This window comes from Athene cunicularia (genome assembly GCF_003259725.1).
Source record: "Athene cunicularia isolate RWA chromosome 11 unlocalized genomic scaffold, athCun1 chr11_part1, whole genome shotgun sequence".
NCBI lineage: Eukaryota > Metazoa > Chordata > Aves > Strigiformes > Strigidae > Athene > Athene cunicularia.
In genome coordinates, this window is record NW_020799113.1 from 8520368 (window position 1) to 8534981 (window position 14614).

General features: G+C 42.7%; 1 protein-coding gene across 1 annotated transcript in view; it reads left to right on the forward strand.

The window, feature by feature from the left end:
* The first annotated feature begins 4801 nt into the window (after positions 1-4801).
* PEPD (peptidase D) overlaps positions 4802-14614 on the forward strand; it is a 150429-nt gene continuing 140616 nt past the window's right edge. Inside the window, exon 1 of the mRNA XM_026856947.1 lies at positions 4802-4986. Coding sequence (XP_026712748.1) covers positions 4802-4986 — 185 coding nt within the window. The remainder of the gene's footprint in view (positions 4987-14614) is intronic.

Below are 14614 nucleotides of genomic sequence, written 5' to 3' on the forward strand. Positions count from 1 at the left end.
AGTGTTTTCAGGCCCTGGAGTGAATTGAGATGGTTCGTTTGAAGCAGGAGATCTTCTGATTGCTCTTTTCGTAGTTCTGAGCAGTATGTCGTGACAATCATCACAACAGGTGAGCCCAGCACTGGGTGGATCAGGAGTTCCCCAGAAGGCTGCTGCAGTGCTGGCTGTGCGTACCCAAGGGCTGACAGCTCTCTGACCCTTACAGGGATGATCCACAGCTCTCTCTTCTGGTCACTGCCTCACAGAGCTACAACTACTGGACCTTGGAAATAAATAAAGCAATGCCACGTGTACACGTGTGTACACCCCTCCATTAGCTAGTGTGAAGAAATTAATTGTGTTAGAGTGTGATCCGGTGGTCTTGACACAGTTACAGTGGCAGGAGGTTTTCCTGATTAATGTCTACAGCCTCAGTCCTTAACACAGGCGTGTTATCTTGGTGCTTAGAAAACTACTTCAAATGAGATACTGCTAAAATATATTTAGCAGGTTGAAGTGATTTCAGGAGAGATAGGCATTTAGGCAGGATTTTCAGGCAGATTGTCTCAACATGGGCCCTGGTTTCTTACTGCGGGGATAGGTAAAGCACAGAGCGGGAGGCAAGGTCTGCATGGCTCTCCCCTGATACCACAAGTTGTCCTTAGGAAAATGCCGTCCACTTGAATTTTCTGCTTATGAAGTGGTGTTGTCCAGGAGACAAGGGATTTCTTCACCCCAAAATGGGTTTGAACTTGCATCTCCCATGTTTGAGAGATTTGTCTGAGGCACGTAAGATTAGGATCTTATTTTAAGCTGGTATTTTCCAGTTAGCCTTCATCACGTTCCATGTTTGTCCACATGTGAACAAATAAATGTCATGCTTGAATTCAAACTCCCAAAACTTGCATGTGGGAGAGAAGCTGCTCTTAGTTCTACACAAACCCTTGGTTTGTGCTCCTGCACCTCTGTGCTGCCAGTTTGTCAGGGGGATTCCAAGTTTAAGTGGAAGTTGTTGAGTAGCAGGAAACTTTTGTTTTTTGCAAATTCCAGGAACAGGGAGGGGTTTGGAAATCACGTAGCATTTTTGTGACAGATTAAGATTTAATACTTCTTAATCATTGCTGTATGTGAACAAAATGACACTATTTTGTAGATTTTAAAAATGTCATGAGCAGCATCTCTTTCTTTTTGGCTCTGAGAACTGATGCAACATTGCATTTGTTTGAGCTTTCACAGCATAGGTTTGTCAGAGTAACACCGGATCATACTATGACCAATATTGATTGTTCTAGTACTACACAGGGTAGTAGCTGTTGCAAATACTTTGATCATTGCACTTCTCCATAGCATATACACTGCTTTTATGAATACTTTAGAGAATCCCAAATAAATAGTTTCAATCAAAGGAACATGGGTGAGGGAGTCAACCGTGGTTATGTATGTGTAGGCGAGAACAGAAATCTTGCACCTGGCATGGAAAGGCTTGTACGTTTGTATCACCCAGCCCATCTGTTTATCAATATTATGATTGCTCAAGAAAAACTCTGCGTTTTTTAAACCCTTAGTTTTGATTTTCATAGTTTTGTCAGTAATTTATATGATTGGCAGAACTTTGGATATAAAAGCCTACTTCAAGCACAGAAACATTAGATCAGCCGTGAGATTTTATAGCTACTACATTTGGATACTTTTCACTTGCCACCTAATGCTGAAATGCCAGGGATTCCATTTTGCAACTTGTCTAAAAAAACTCAGCAAAAGTATTATACAGTACTTGTATACTCTGCTATACATTTGTGCTAACCTGGTACCACACATGGTTTTCATGAAGAGCACGAATACAACAGGACACGTAGTGATGAATCCCGTGTTTGCAAGAGGAGTGCCAACACCAGAGTCGTGCTGGCTGGTCGCGTGTGGTCTTTGAGCTGGCTGTCCATGGGCAGTCTACACCTTAGCCTTCCCTCCCTGTGTGGAATAGCCTGATTTAGCGTTGGCTCTTCCAAGTGATAGCAGGCGTTTGACAGGGCATCTCTGAGTACATCCTTAATTACATTACTCTTTCTCTGCTTGCTACTGGTATAGTGAAAATATTTTTTCATTTCAGTGATTGAAGGCTGTGTGACACCTAACCAGTGTCTACACAATAAAACTGTCGGTCCTTTTATCTCTCCATTATTCCTTAAGCAATCTGATTCTCTATTTTTCATTTCATATGTACATTGGCTGAAAACCTTAACAATATTACACTGTAAGTTTTATCTATTTTATGAGGTAGATTGCTCCAGTGCCTGTCCAAATAATAGCTATTTCTTCTGCAGGTTCTTTGCTTGAAGACTTAAAAGTCTTTGTGTATCTGCAATTACCATCTGTTAATCCAAGAGTATAATCAATCTAACACTTTCATTGTATTAGAAATGGTTTGAATGTTTTCTCTAATTTAATCTCATCTGCAAAATTTGAAATGTGGCTTTCAAGTCTGTCAGTCACGTCATTTCTATATATGATAGTACAGTGGAAAGGTGAGTTCAAAAGTTCAGGTGAGTAACTGTTTCTAAGCTCTTTTTGGGTTACATGTTATTTATGCTTTCTGCTTAGTCCTTCTCTTTAAAGCCCTGTTAGTTCCATTTGATGCTTTGAAATTCTATTCTGCTGGGTTTTTCTCTTCTGTGGGTTTTTTTGTTTGGTTGTTTTTTTAACAATAGAATCTCTTTTTTTCCATCTTGGTAACAGAGGAAATTAGGACACAAGGGTCAACCAAAGCCTTAGGTCAGTTGGAGTCTTTCAGTAAACTTCACTTAGTTTTGGATCAGGTCTTTAAAAAGGGAGAGAGCAGTAACTGAGATGGCAGCTCATCATCCTTGGCATGCCTGTTTGGACACAAGCCAGCACTGAAGAAAGCAAGATACAATTGGCTACCTGCTCTCCCTCCAGTGTTGCTTACCTTCAGGTAAATGTATAGGTATGGATAGGTAGATGTATAGCATTTGATTTGAAGTACTTTTGTAGTGTTTGGGGTACTTGGGATTCCTATATCCTACCATTCTGCCACCAAAATATTCACCTTCAGGCCAGTGAGCATAATAATATTCACTTGGAGATTTTGATAATTGGATTTTTTTAAGTATTTAACATTAAAAGTGTCAATCATCTCTCTTTTGCTTTATTTTTCTAAGCTGAATTTAGGTTTCTTTTTTTTTAAGGCCAAATTGCTGCTGCCCGTACAGTCTGCATGTGTTCAAGAGGAAATGTTCAAATGTTTGGATCAATACTGTCTTTCCCTGAAACGTCCCCGAGCCCCTTTCATCCGCAGGCACGGCAGCAGTGTCACGCTGGGTGGACACCCACACACTGCTTGCTACTCCTTCCCTGGCTTTTTAAGGAAGGACCTATTGGTCAGATTGAAGCTTGGCTAAGATCACATAGCTTCAGCCAGAAAAGTGATGATATTCATGTTCTGTTCCCTGGGAGCAGCTGGGAATGCCTGTTTGAACAGAAAATACTGTCTGTACAAAAGCTGCCTCCTGCATGGGGTTGGCCGGGAGCTATTGCTGCTATCAAATGCTCACAAGGAGAGGGGAGGGTGGGAGGGAAAGAGGCACGTTGCCTGCTCGTGGGTGAGTCGCAGGGTGTCTGGCTGCCGTGTCTGAGGGAGAGGCCTGGGGAAAGGAGGGGGGGAAAGGAGAACCCTAAGCTGCTGAGGAGTTGAGCCTGCATTCAATAGTGTAGGAATTAAAGGTGATGTCTCTCTGCATTCCCACTGATTTTGCTGAAGTTGGTGGGACCCCTGAAGGACCCAGCTGGCTGCCCAGGCACAACTCATTGCAGGATTGAATCCAGCTGATTATATTTGAAATTGTCTTTAAAATGGTGTGCTGGTTTGGCTGGGGTAGAGTTAATTTTCTTCACAGTAGCTACTATGGGGCTATGTTTTGGATTTGTGATGAAAACAGTGTTGGTAATTCAGAGATGTTTCCATTACTGCTGAGCAGCGCTTACACAGAGCCGAGGCCTCTTCTGCTCCTCACCCCACCCCAGCAGCGAGGAGGCCGGGGGTGCACAAGAAGTCAGGAGGGGACACAGCCAGGACAGGCGACCCCAGCTGCCCCCAGGGGTGTCCCAGCCCCCAGGGCGTCCTGCTCAGCACAGACAGCTGGGGGAAGGAGGGGAAGGGGGGACGGTCAGAGCGATGGCGTTTGTCTGCCCAAGTCACCCTAACACGGGACGGAGCCCTGCTGTCCTGGGATGGCTGAGCACTGCCTGCCATGGGAAGTGCTGAATGAAGTCCTTGGCTTGCTTTGCTTGCACATGCGGCTTTTTCTCTACTTATTAAACTGTCTCTATCTCAACCCCTGAGTTTTCTCACTTTTACCTTTCTAATTCTTTCCCCCATCCCACCAGAGGGGGAGTGAGCGAGCAGCTTACTTGGTGGCTGAGCTTAAACCACAACAAATGGTTAATCCATTTTCTGAGGGTCCATCATGTTAGTAGAAACCTAGTATCTTTGCTGAATCTATTTTTTGTGTGATCCTGGATTCAGGAGAGAGCTTGTTAAACTTCTATTTGTACTGTTCATCCCATCAAGGTTTCTTACCATTGTTGCACAAGAAAAGGAAACATATCAAATGAAAAAAATCCATTTTATAGTTGGCAAATGCCTGTATTTTGTCTTTGTATGATGTGTTGTCATTCATCATCTAACCTTGGGGAAATCACGGGCCCTCTAACAATGTAAGAGGCCAATAAAAAAGAAAATGATTTCAGTAAAATTGTAGCTAGGGATATGTAAAAGAGAAATGCCCCTGGGTAATAAAAATTACCCATGCATAATGGCTGTGAATGTATCAAGGAGGCGTACTGTATACAGCGCGCCGCAGCAGCTCGGCTACAGGGTGTCCCTGCTCACCAGTCTCCAGCTTACAAAGATGATGGGAGAGAGAGAGAGAGAGAGAGTCGGGAGAACAGGAGGTCAAGCCCAAAGAAAAGGACTGAGAAGCCAAGTACTTGGTAAGTGCTCGCATGTCTTTACCTATCTCTTTTGCCTCTTTGCTAGAACTGTCTCCTTTGATCTTGCCTTTCTCGTTATTACTCTCCCCTACAGAATTTGGGCTCAGTTCCAAGGTCAAGGCCTGCTCCTGCTGAACATCTCCCATATCCTTCCCCCGTTAGTCAGCCTGTCTCATTAGAGTCTGGCAAGCTTGCGTGGTGCTGTAGCAATGACATTCCTCACTCTTTCTTCAGTGCACTGTGGGGACTGTGTTTCTCTCCAGTTAATAGTTGGATACATTTCCTACTGTCATCCCCTCTGGGCTTGGCTGGCATAGCTTGAGGAGGCTTCTTAATGTACAGCTCTTTAGTCTTCACTTTAGTTTTCTGAGGACCTAGCCCCAATCCATGCCTTAGCTGTGGCCCTAGATATTCTGATCAAGAAGGCAGTCTTTTGCAAGAAACCGCTTTTCTCAGCAGTTCCTGTTCTGACAAATTGCAATCTCAGCAATCAGTGCGGGTTGTGGTGCAGGTTTGAAGTTTACTGGATATTTACATTTCATATTTTACATTTTTGTTTATCGCACTTTTTAATCTTACCGATTCTCAAGGTAGCGAGAAGAATAAATCTAACATTAGGGATAGGTCAATAGATTATTAGGTAAGTGGGACTACGTCCTTCCTCTTAGCCAGCAGTTACCAGGCGGTGAGCATTTGACTGCCCTGGGCAGTTGCCTACCCTGCTTGTCCGGCCAGCCTCTAATGAGCAAGAGCGACGTGCATAAAACAAGTCACCGTTGACAAAAAATTATTACAAAGGGGTAGTTCTGCCAGCTTGTGCTGGGGATTTGGGAAAGGTCCCTGAACTTTGACACTGAAGTTAGAAAAGTCTTCTAGAAGCAGTAAGTCAGAGCTCTTGCAGCACATAAAGCTCTTTGCAGATAAACAAGTCCAGACACACAATCCCTCCTCCTCTTCTACTGCACGTTACCCCAGTGACTCTTTAGTAATAGGAGTCTCCTTCTTTTCTGTGTGACATTTTCCATTTGCGATGACACAAAGGATTTACAGAGAAGGCCAGACCCTTCCCCATAGCAGCCACTGTGTTTACTGGCTCCCTGCCTCCCCGTTGTCCACTACAGCAAATTTAAGCTTCTTGTCTTCATCTGTGTAGCCTGTCACAGCTCCTAGTGTGAGTAACTGTGAGTTTTCTCTTTGAATCAGACTGTTGCTGAATCAAGTCCTTTGTATCTCCTTTTTCTGATTTTAAAAGGGTTTAGCTAATCCTGTTGGCACCAATATTTGAGCCAAAAAGCTGGGTAAATGAATCCATGATGGGCTCTGTGCTGCTGTAGCTGGCTTCCTCTGGTACCAAGCTAGGTGGTTTAAAAATAGCTGGGGTACCAGTGCAGTCATTTTTGTGCCTAGAGCGGAGTCATGCTCAAAGAGTCTAAATTAGTAACAACTTTGATGATTTTATTCCAGCTGTGCCAGTTGTTTATGTAGATAGCCAAACAGCAAACACCCACAGAGTTGTTAACTCTGCAAATCTTCAGGAAGTATTTCCTAAACTACTGCTGACAAATTTCTGACAAGACCTTAATCTCTGTAAAATCTATTGGATGTTGTCAAAGCACCATTAGTCAGCCTGTCATCGGGCCTGCTTTGCGGTGTGACTCAGAGATTTGCTTTCCCATACTTACTGCAGAAAAGTGAAACTCGGGAAACCCCACCCAGCGAGGGAGCTGTGCACAGCCCCAAAACGCTGATGAGCTGGTGGATGCTACCAAAATGTCCTAAGATGGGATTTCAGAGAGAAGCCTGAGCCTGGAGAGCTTTCTCCTTCTCTGTTATTTGTATCTTTGAAAACAAGTGAAAATTACCTCTTTTCAATCTTGGGAAAGCAGCACATGTTATTGCTTTTCTGCCCCTACTCCATACAATGCAAAAGGGGAAGGGCGGTATCACGAAAGGGGTGCTGCACAGTTAAAACATGCAATTAGTAGAAGTGGAAAAAAACAGAGTCAGGTCCCAGATGAGCACTGCAGTGTCAGTGGAACTCTTCTGTTTTATACCTGCTTTATACCTCCTGATATTCAGTATAAACCCCTAAATATTTTCACTGAGAAGGAAGCTGGGACTGGAGGAGAGCAGGCTGCCTGCTACAACTTGACAGCATCACAGGGCGAACCCTGCACTTTGCTGCTGAGCATCTCCCCAGTTCTGGAACTCAGTAAGAACCCGCATTATTATCTGAAGCTGAATTCTTTATCTCTGGCCATCATATGATGCCAGCCTGGTCTAGAAGAGTTGTTGCTGTCAACAGTAATAGTAGCAAAAAAGTTACCACATCTTCTGAAAATGAAAACAAATCAAAAAAATCACCTCTCCTGCCAGCATACAAAGCAAGGACACCAGGCAACAGTTCAAACAGAGCCCCTGCATACAAACAAAGATGCCTGTCAGGGCTTAAGGGGGAAAAAATAGCACAGCTGTAACACCACATTAGTGAAATTGTATGAGCCTTTTTATTTTCAAGGATGCAGACAGATGCCACCTGAAACATGGGATGCTTGGAAATACCACATGCACACACAATTAAAACACACACGTTCTTTGAGCTTCCTTTCTGAATGTCCTTAGCACAAATTACATTAACACTGCTAATGCTGATGGAAAGCAAGTGAAGCTGTCCTCACAAGAGTTTAAACCTGTACAGAACTAAAGGGCAAAACAGAGCTTTTGAGATGGCAAATAACCATTTCTTAGAAATCATGTTTACATTTGTGACTGTGAAGTTAAAACCAGACAATGATATTTGAATTTAGAAGCTAGGCAGCAGTGGATGGTGATTGTGGATATTATTTTTCTTGCCCAAGTTGAATCTCATTAAGCCTAATCTTCATGCATGCATCCAAGTCACTTTGTAGATACCTGTGTCCAGTGTAACTTCCGCAGGGAGGCTGCCAGCACCAGGCAGCTGCGCACAGAGTGGACAGGTAGATGTTCTGCACACAAGGGCTCAGTGTCTCTCCAATAAACTGAGTCTCACTCTTATCAAACTGGTAGTCTTTGAAAAATGCCTGTAAATATGACCCATTTTAAAAATAAATGTTAGTCGGTTGATTTGTTAAAAGGCAAAGAGGCATAAAACATCCTTAGTGCACTTTGTACTTCTGGCATCATTTCCACCGCCTGGGAGAAAGGCTGTATTTTGTCTTTTGGGGAGAGCGGTTGTGTAAAATAGCTATCTTTTACAGTCAAGAGATAATTGAATTCCCTGATTCACAAGCTCCTGGGTTTTATCTTCTCTGTCCTCTAGCATGTTATTGCACAATCCCCTTTGTTCCTTCCTAAACTCCCAGGTTAGAGCTTGCTCATGGGAGTGGGCTTTGGGCACTGGGTAGCATAAGATGTCTGACCAAACTGAAACAGTGCTGCAGTCACAGGACATAAGCTGTGATTCGATAACCTCATGGCCGGTTGCTTATCACTTTGGTTTTACGTTGAAGCCAGGAGCCAGCTGTGTTAAATTTCCAGTTGGATGCAAAGGAGATTAGATGAGTGGTTTGTATGAACAGGAAGTCATGTATCTCATCTTCTGCATTTGGTGCTGAGGGCGCAGCCTGGGAGTCACTTTGGGGCAGGAACTGTGATGACTTTTGGCCAGGAACAGCCGCACTACCAAGTTCACGGTGGTGGCAGACATGGCTCTGTGGCAACCTTGCTGTCACTTGGCCCTCTTAGACCAACTGCTCCCATACAACAGAACAGCGTAAGAAGGGAAAAGCTGAAGAATTGGTTGTTTCTATCATTAGAGAGCAGCATCAGAAGAAGCAGGTCTTTCTTTCCCTGCAAGGAGGGTGGGACTGTTTCAGGCAGAAGCAGGAAATGTTGCCCATGCAAAGTTTGAAAGAACTCATTTCAGATAACTGGTATGTCTGTGTAAGAGAAATCAATTTCTTCATCATCAAGAAAATGCAGATCTTGATAAACCAGTGGCTTAAAATTTTAATGCAAGATCTCAGAGTGGAAAATACTTTCCATATAAGCAGTAAATAATTAAAGAGTATTTTCTTACCAAAAAGTGGGAAATCTGACTTTAAATCCGTGTGAAGATATGAATCGTAATCTGCAAAAACCTGAAGACATTAATCTTTTGAGAAAATATTTACATAAGCATATTATAAGCTTGTCTGGGGATTTGTTATGCACTGGGTGGAGGGTATATTATGCAGACAGTAATGAAAGAAAAATTAAGATTTGTAAACATGTTCTGTATTATAACTGTACAATATATTACAAGGGTTCAGGTAAATTTGTGGTACCACAGAGAACTTGCATGAGAAGGGATGCTTTCCCATCGTACAGCTGGTCTTGTGGTCATATGTGCAGGCTAGATGAAATTTTCTGTCACACAGTACAGGAACTTCATAAGCTTCTTCCCATGCTTCTGCTCTAGAAGATGGTGCAAAGCACCTTTGGTTTTGCCCTTCAAAATACAGCCAGTGTGCCACTCCTCTGTAGAAGAAGGCTGTGTATTTGAAAATTCGAGATGCTGAGGAAATAAATCATGACTGATGTGAAGGAATTTTGTTCTCAGGTGCATCCACAGTAATATGGGTAATGCTGTTGTGGTAACAGCTGCAGTGATACATACTACCTTCATGTCCTAAACCCAGTGTTGTAAAATTTCACTACACCAATTTCTGTTAAACTTACATAGAAAAACCAAAAATGTCCATCTATCATAGTAACTAATAACAGTTATAAAAAAGAAAATACAGGGTAGTGTCTTATCTCTTATACCTGGCAATTATCTGTGACTGAACTACACTCACATCATGCAGCACATTTTTTATGAGGTACAAGGGCACACAACTCTTAGAAAAACAAAAGAGGAGTCATGGTGCCAGACACTACACAAAGGACACACAGACAGGTGTAAACTGTGCCCTCATGGCCATGGGTTAGCAAAAAACCCAATATATGAGCAAACAGACTGAAAATCATTGAGAAGTCTTCTTTTATTGAAAGAAAACAATATGTTGCAATATACAAGAATTGATTCTTTCAAGCTGCCAGACTTATTAGAGAAACATTACAGAGATCATCAGATTGGCCACTAATTCTTAAAAAAACCTAACCAACCAAACACCCTCCCCCGAAGTCTTCCAAGAAGTTTTGATAGTGCTGTTTTAATACATTTTTATGAGATAATAGTTCCCATGGCAGCAACCTATAAATACAGATGGGCAGATTGGTTTAAATGAAACAATGACAGTCTATACTAAGGAACTGCAAAAAACCACCCCAAAAAATAAAATTATGGAGATCAATCAATAGCTGGAGAAGCTACCTTAGACTGTCTGATCCTTCATGGGCACATTTTGACAATACTAGATTTTCTTACTCTGAAGTGAAAGTCAATGGGGAGAGTAATAAGGCAATGTAATGCTTTACCTTTCTTGTCTTTTATAATAATTTAGTTCAAGCAGGCTTTGGGAAATCGCACTTTTATTTCAAGATCCAGAAGATCAATACAGCAGTATACATTTAGTGCTTGAGGGAAAATTTACTCAAAATTGTTTCATGATGAAAATGCCAAAGGCAGATGCTTTTGTTCAATCTGTTACTTTGAAGGTACTTTGTAATCTTAATTCCAAGTTAAAGACTTGTGGCCATTGTATCAAAGGCAGCACACATATCTTTCAGTGATGAAATGCTAAGGATCTGTGCATAGTAATTCAATAAAAACCCCCAGTATTAACACATTTTAACATAGAAAACTGTATCATTATTTTGCACTAACAGCTGATTCTACAATGTATAAAATACTTCCACTCATACATACAAACTCTCTCTGCTGTTCTTTGCCTAGCTCTCCCATCCAGGCAAAGGTCACAAAGCATCTCAGCCAGCAATGTTTAGCTTCCAAAAATTTGGGGGAATAATCAGCAGAAAAACAGATCAAGCTGAACTTAGAAAAAAATTTTGTGTTTCCTGTTATTTCTGGTTTTGTCATGGCGTGTATAATATGGAAGCTTTCTAGATATTTAGGAAATGAGCTGAAACTTGTAGTGAAATCATGTATCCAGGTAAGGATTTACTAAGGGGGGGGCTATGGTCACCTTAGTCACTCAGCATTAGACCCTGTTTCCCACTTCATGTCATGACACCAGCAGCTCAAGATTTCTTACCGTGGTACCATGTTTCCAGTGTGGCTCTGTGATTCCCTCATGGCAGCCCTGGATGATCTGGCCTCTCACCAGCTGGATTTTCCCCTAAGCAGGAAAGTAGTGCAGCAGTCAGAGAGTATTTAGCTCTTCTTTTGACACCCAACCCGGGCTGGAAGGCAGAAGGGAGGGGTGATGCTCCCCTAGCCCATGCTGTCATCACAGCTGCAGCGTCCTTCCTTTTCTCACAGTTCATATTGGGCCTGCACCTGGCCCTGCTCACTTTGGATTTTCATCTGTTGTAATGTAAAACCAGGGGAAAATGTCTTTACCTGTGTTTGTAACAGTTATGTAATTTTCATATAATAAGAGGTTTATTAACATTATTTCTTTTCAGCTAGGATAACAGGAGCTATAAATGCACTCCCTGACAGTGCTGAACTCTGAGATCCTGCCTGGACAGCAGTATAAACACTTAAAATATAGACGGAAAAACAGCAGTAGAAAAGTACTGGTACCAATTTATTAATGCTGGTTTCTTGTCTAGCTGTAAAGTGACTGATTGTTACAGTAACTTTTCTGTTAATATTTCCAAAGTCTTATCTGCCAGGTGAATTGATGTCTGTGTAAGAAAATTTGAGTTGTTTTAAATCTTTACAATAAGAATAAAAAGAGCTTCTTAGGCAATTTAGTTAATTTTGGCTAACTAGTACATAGCCTGAGGAGAGACAGAGGGTCCTAAAAGGAGCAGGAGTACAAACTGTGTAGGAGCTCTGTGGAGAAACACAGCTGAGTCTCAGAGGTGAGGGAAAGGAGATTTTCCTAGGGACCCTAGGGGACTTTCTACAGCTGGATGTAATTCAGAAAGACACTGGCTGCAGAACTGCAGTTATTCCCCCCCTCCCAAATGCAATCACAAAATGGCCAGGAGATGCTTGGCTTGTTTTGTTTGGTTTCATTCTGCAGATTTGAATTTCCTCTATTTAAGCAGCACATTGTTCTACTCAATATTTGAATAATGGTTAAAGATTGAGAGCCCTTACCGTGCTTCTGGTGTGCTCACATGGCAGATTTAAACCAGATTTTCGACCAAGAATCTGGCCAGTGCAGAATCCCATCACATGCTGCAGTGTTGCATCTCCTGTACACCCAGACTACTACAGTGGGGTTTCTGAAGGTGCCAAAAATGCAAAATCAGTCCTTCGACAAGAGAGAGGATGTTCTTAACCACAGAAAAAAGTCCTTCTGGGAGATAAGTGACTGTAATGGTCAGTTGAACCTTGTTTTAGAGGGAAATGCTCTAAACTAGCTCTCAGATACTAAGATCTACCCCTGCATTATCTCATTTACAGAGTCAAATGCAGTGCAGAGAGAACCAGAATCATCTATGTGTGCAATAACGCTGGTCTTGCTCACAGTCTGGCTGCCAGTATCATTCCTGTGGCTGGCATTTCAACTGGCTGCCGGTATAGCTATCTTGCAAATGAGTTTAATTTGTGCATAGCGCAGAAGTTTCATTCTTTCAAATCCTGAGACAGGAGAATAGGATATTTTAAGTAACAACCAACATGAAATAAAACACATTTGGGTGTGGGGTTTTTTTTGTTTTGTTTTGGTTTTTTTTCCTAAGGAATGGAGTCTATTTTCTTCTGAGAATTAATACAATTCAGTAATAACTCTTCTAAATCTCAGTGATTGTTTTTGAAAGGCAGTAAAATGACCAAGGGGAAGAGATGAGGAACTTAAACAGATGAAAGAGACCCAGAAAACCCATTTTAGAGAGCAGAAACTACAGTGAAGGAGACCTTTTCTCTGAAGAGGGCAAGTGTATGAGTAGGCAAAGAGGAGCTGGGAAGGATGAATGCCCGAAGCCACTAATGACAGTATTTGGAAGAGTGCCTTGAAGGCTTTGGTCTTTTCTTTTACTGACAGAAGGAAAGGCAAAGGGAGCTTCCATGCCTCCTCCCACTAATTCTGGTGGAGTCAAAGCAGAAGGGAGCACCACTAGGGGACTGGAAATGGTAAAATATTTTGCTGTGGTTTACATATACAAACTTTTTCACTCTGTATAAACTGACAGAATTTCCTTGAAATTCAACAGTTTATCAATGATAATGTCTATAATGGAGCTTTATTTTTGGCTCCAGATTAATGGATAAGTATCGTTCCTTGTCAAATGGGTAGTCCATGAAGGAAGCGTCTGATTCTGTTATGCATTCTGTAGTAAAGGTCTGTGACCCTTGGGCATAAAAACATAAAGAGCTAGAGGATGACTACTTGACTTTTCTAGTTGTCTTCATTTACACGTTTCTCTCCAGACTTTCTGAAATCAATCTTTCCCTGTGATTGCCCTGCAGCTTTCACACACCACTTCAGAGCCAGCTGTGCATGAGTAGCTGCAGTTCTCTCCCAACTTCTAGTGGACAATTTGGCCAACCAAACAAAAGGGTTTTAATTGTGCATGTTTCTTAATAACGGTGCACTGATTTGTTATAACAAACGAACTTCAAGCTCCGGGTATTTTATGATCCCTTTCCTTCCCCCTCTTCCCACTGCCCTGCATTCCCTCTCTCTTTTCCAAGCACTTGTGGTGGAAGTAGACCCTCTGGGTGCATTAACCAAGTATTTCACAGTATCACAGTACTTTCTTTGGAGATCACTGCCAGAACCACAAAGAAGTGGCACTGCTCAGCAGCAGCAGAGCAAGGACTCGCGTTTTCCCTCCAGGAAAGCAGGGCTGCAGTATTTGTGACGAGCTGCCAGCTCAGAGCAGTGCTTACCACTGTTTTATTGAGGCACAGAGCAGCAAAACAATGTATTTGGGTTATAGAGCAGAGCTCCTATCCCTCATTCTTCATCCAGTATTTCATGCTTCTGGGTGTTTTCTTTTGCTGCAGTATGGCAGTTACTGGACACATGAACCGTGGCCTATGAATTGTTGGTTTCTTCAGGTAGCTTGTAATTTTGAGGCAAAAACAAGTCAACTCGAGTTCTGAAGAAATATGTCTGAATAGGAGCAAAATTCAGCACAGTGGGGCAGGTCTGAGGACAGGCGTTGGCTACAAGCAGACCATGCCTGAAGGCTGTGGTTAAACGCCTTCTCCATTTCAAAATGCAAGTGCAAAGTGTCTCTTACGGGGATTATAGCAGCACGGCACATTAAATGGATTTTTTGAGCAACCACTTATTTAGGGGAGCTTTGTTGTAACAGACAGCGATCCCTGTAAAAGGTTGTATTTCCATTACACAGCTTTTAGCTTCGAGGAGCCGACTTGCTTCTTTCACAAGACGCCAGCAGCACAAGCAGCGATGGTTCCCAAAGCACCTCTCCAGTTTCGGACGCCGCGGCCGTGAACGCCGCCCTCGGGTGACAGGGAGCCCCCGGCCCGGCCCTCGCCGGATCTCTGCCCGGGGCCTGCCGCCCTGTGGGGACAGCGGCGGCCTGCAGCGCCCGCCCGGCCCGGGGAAGACTA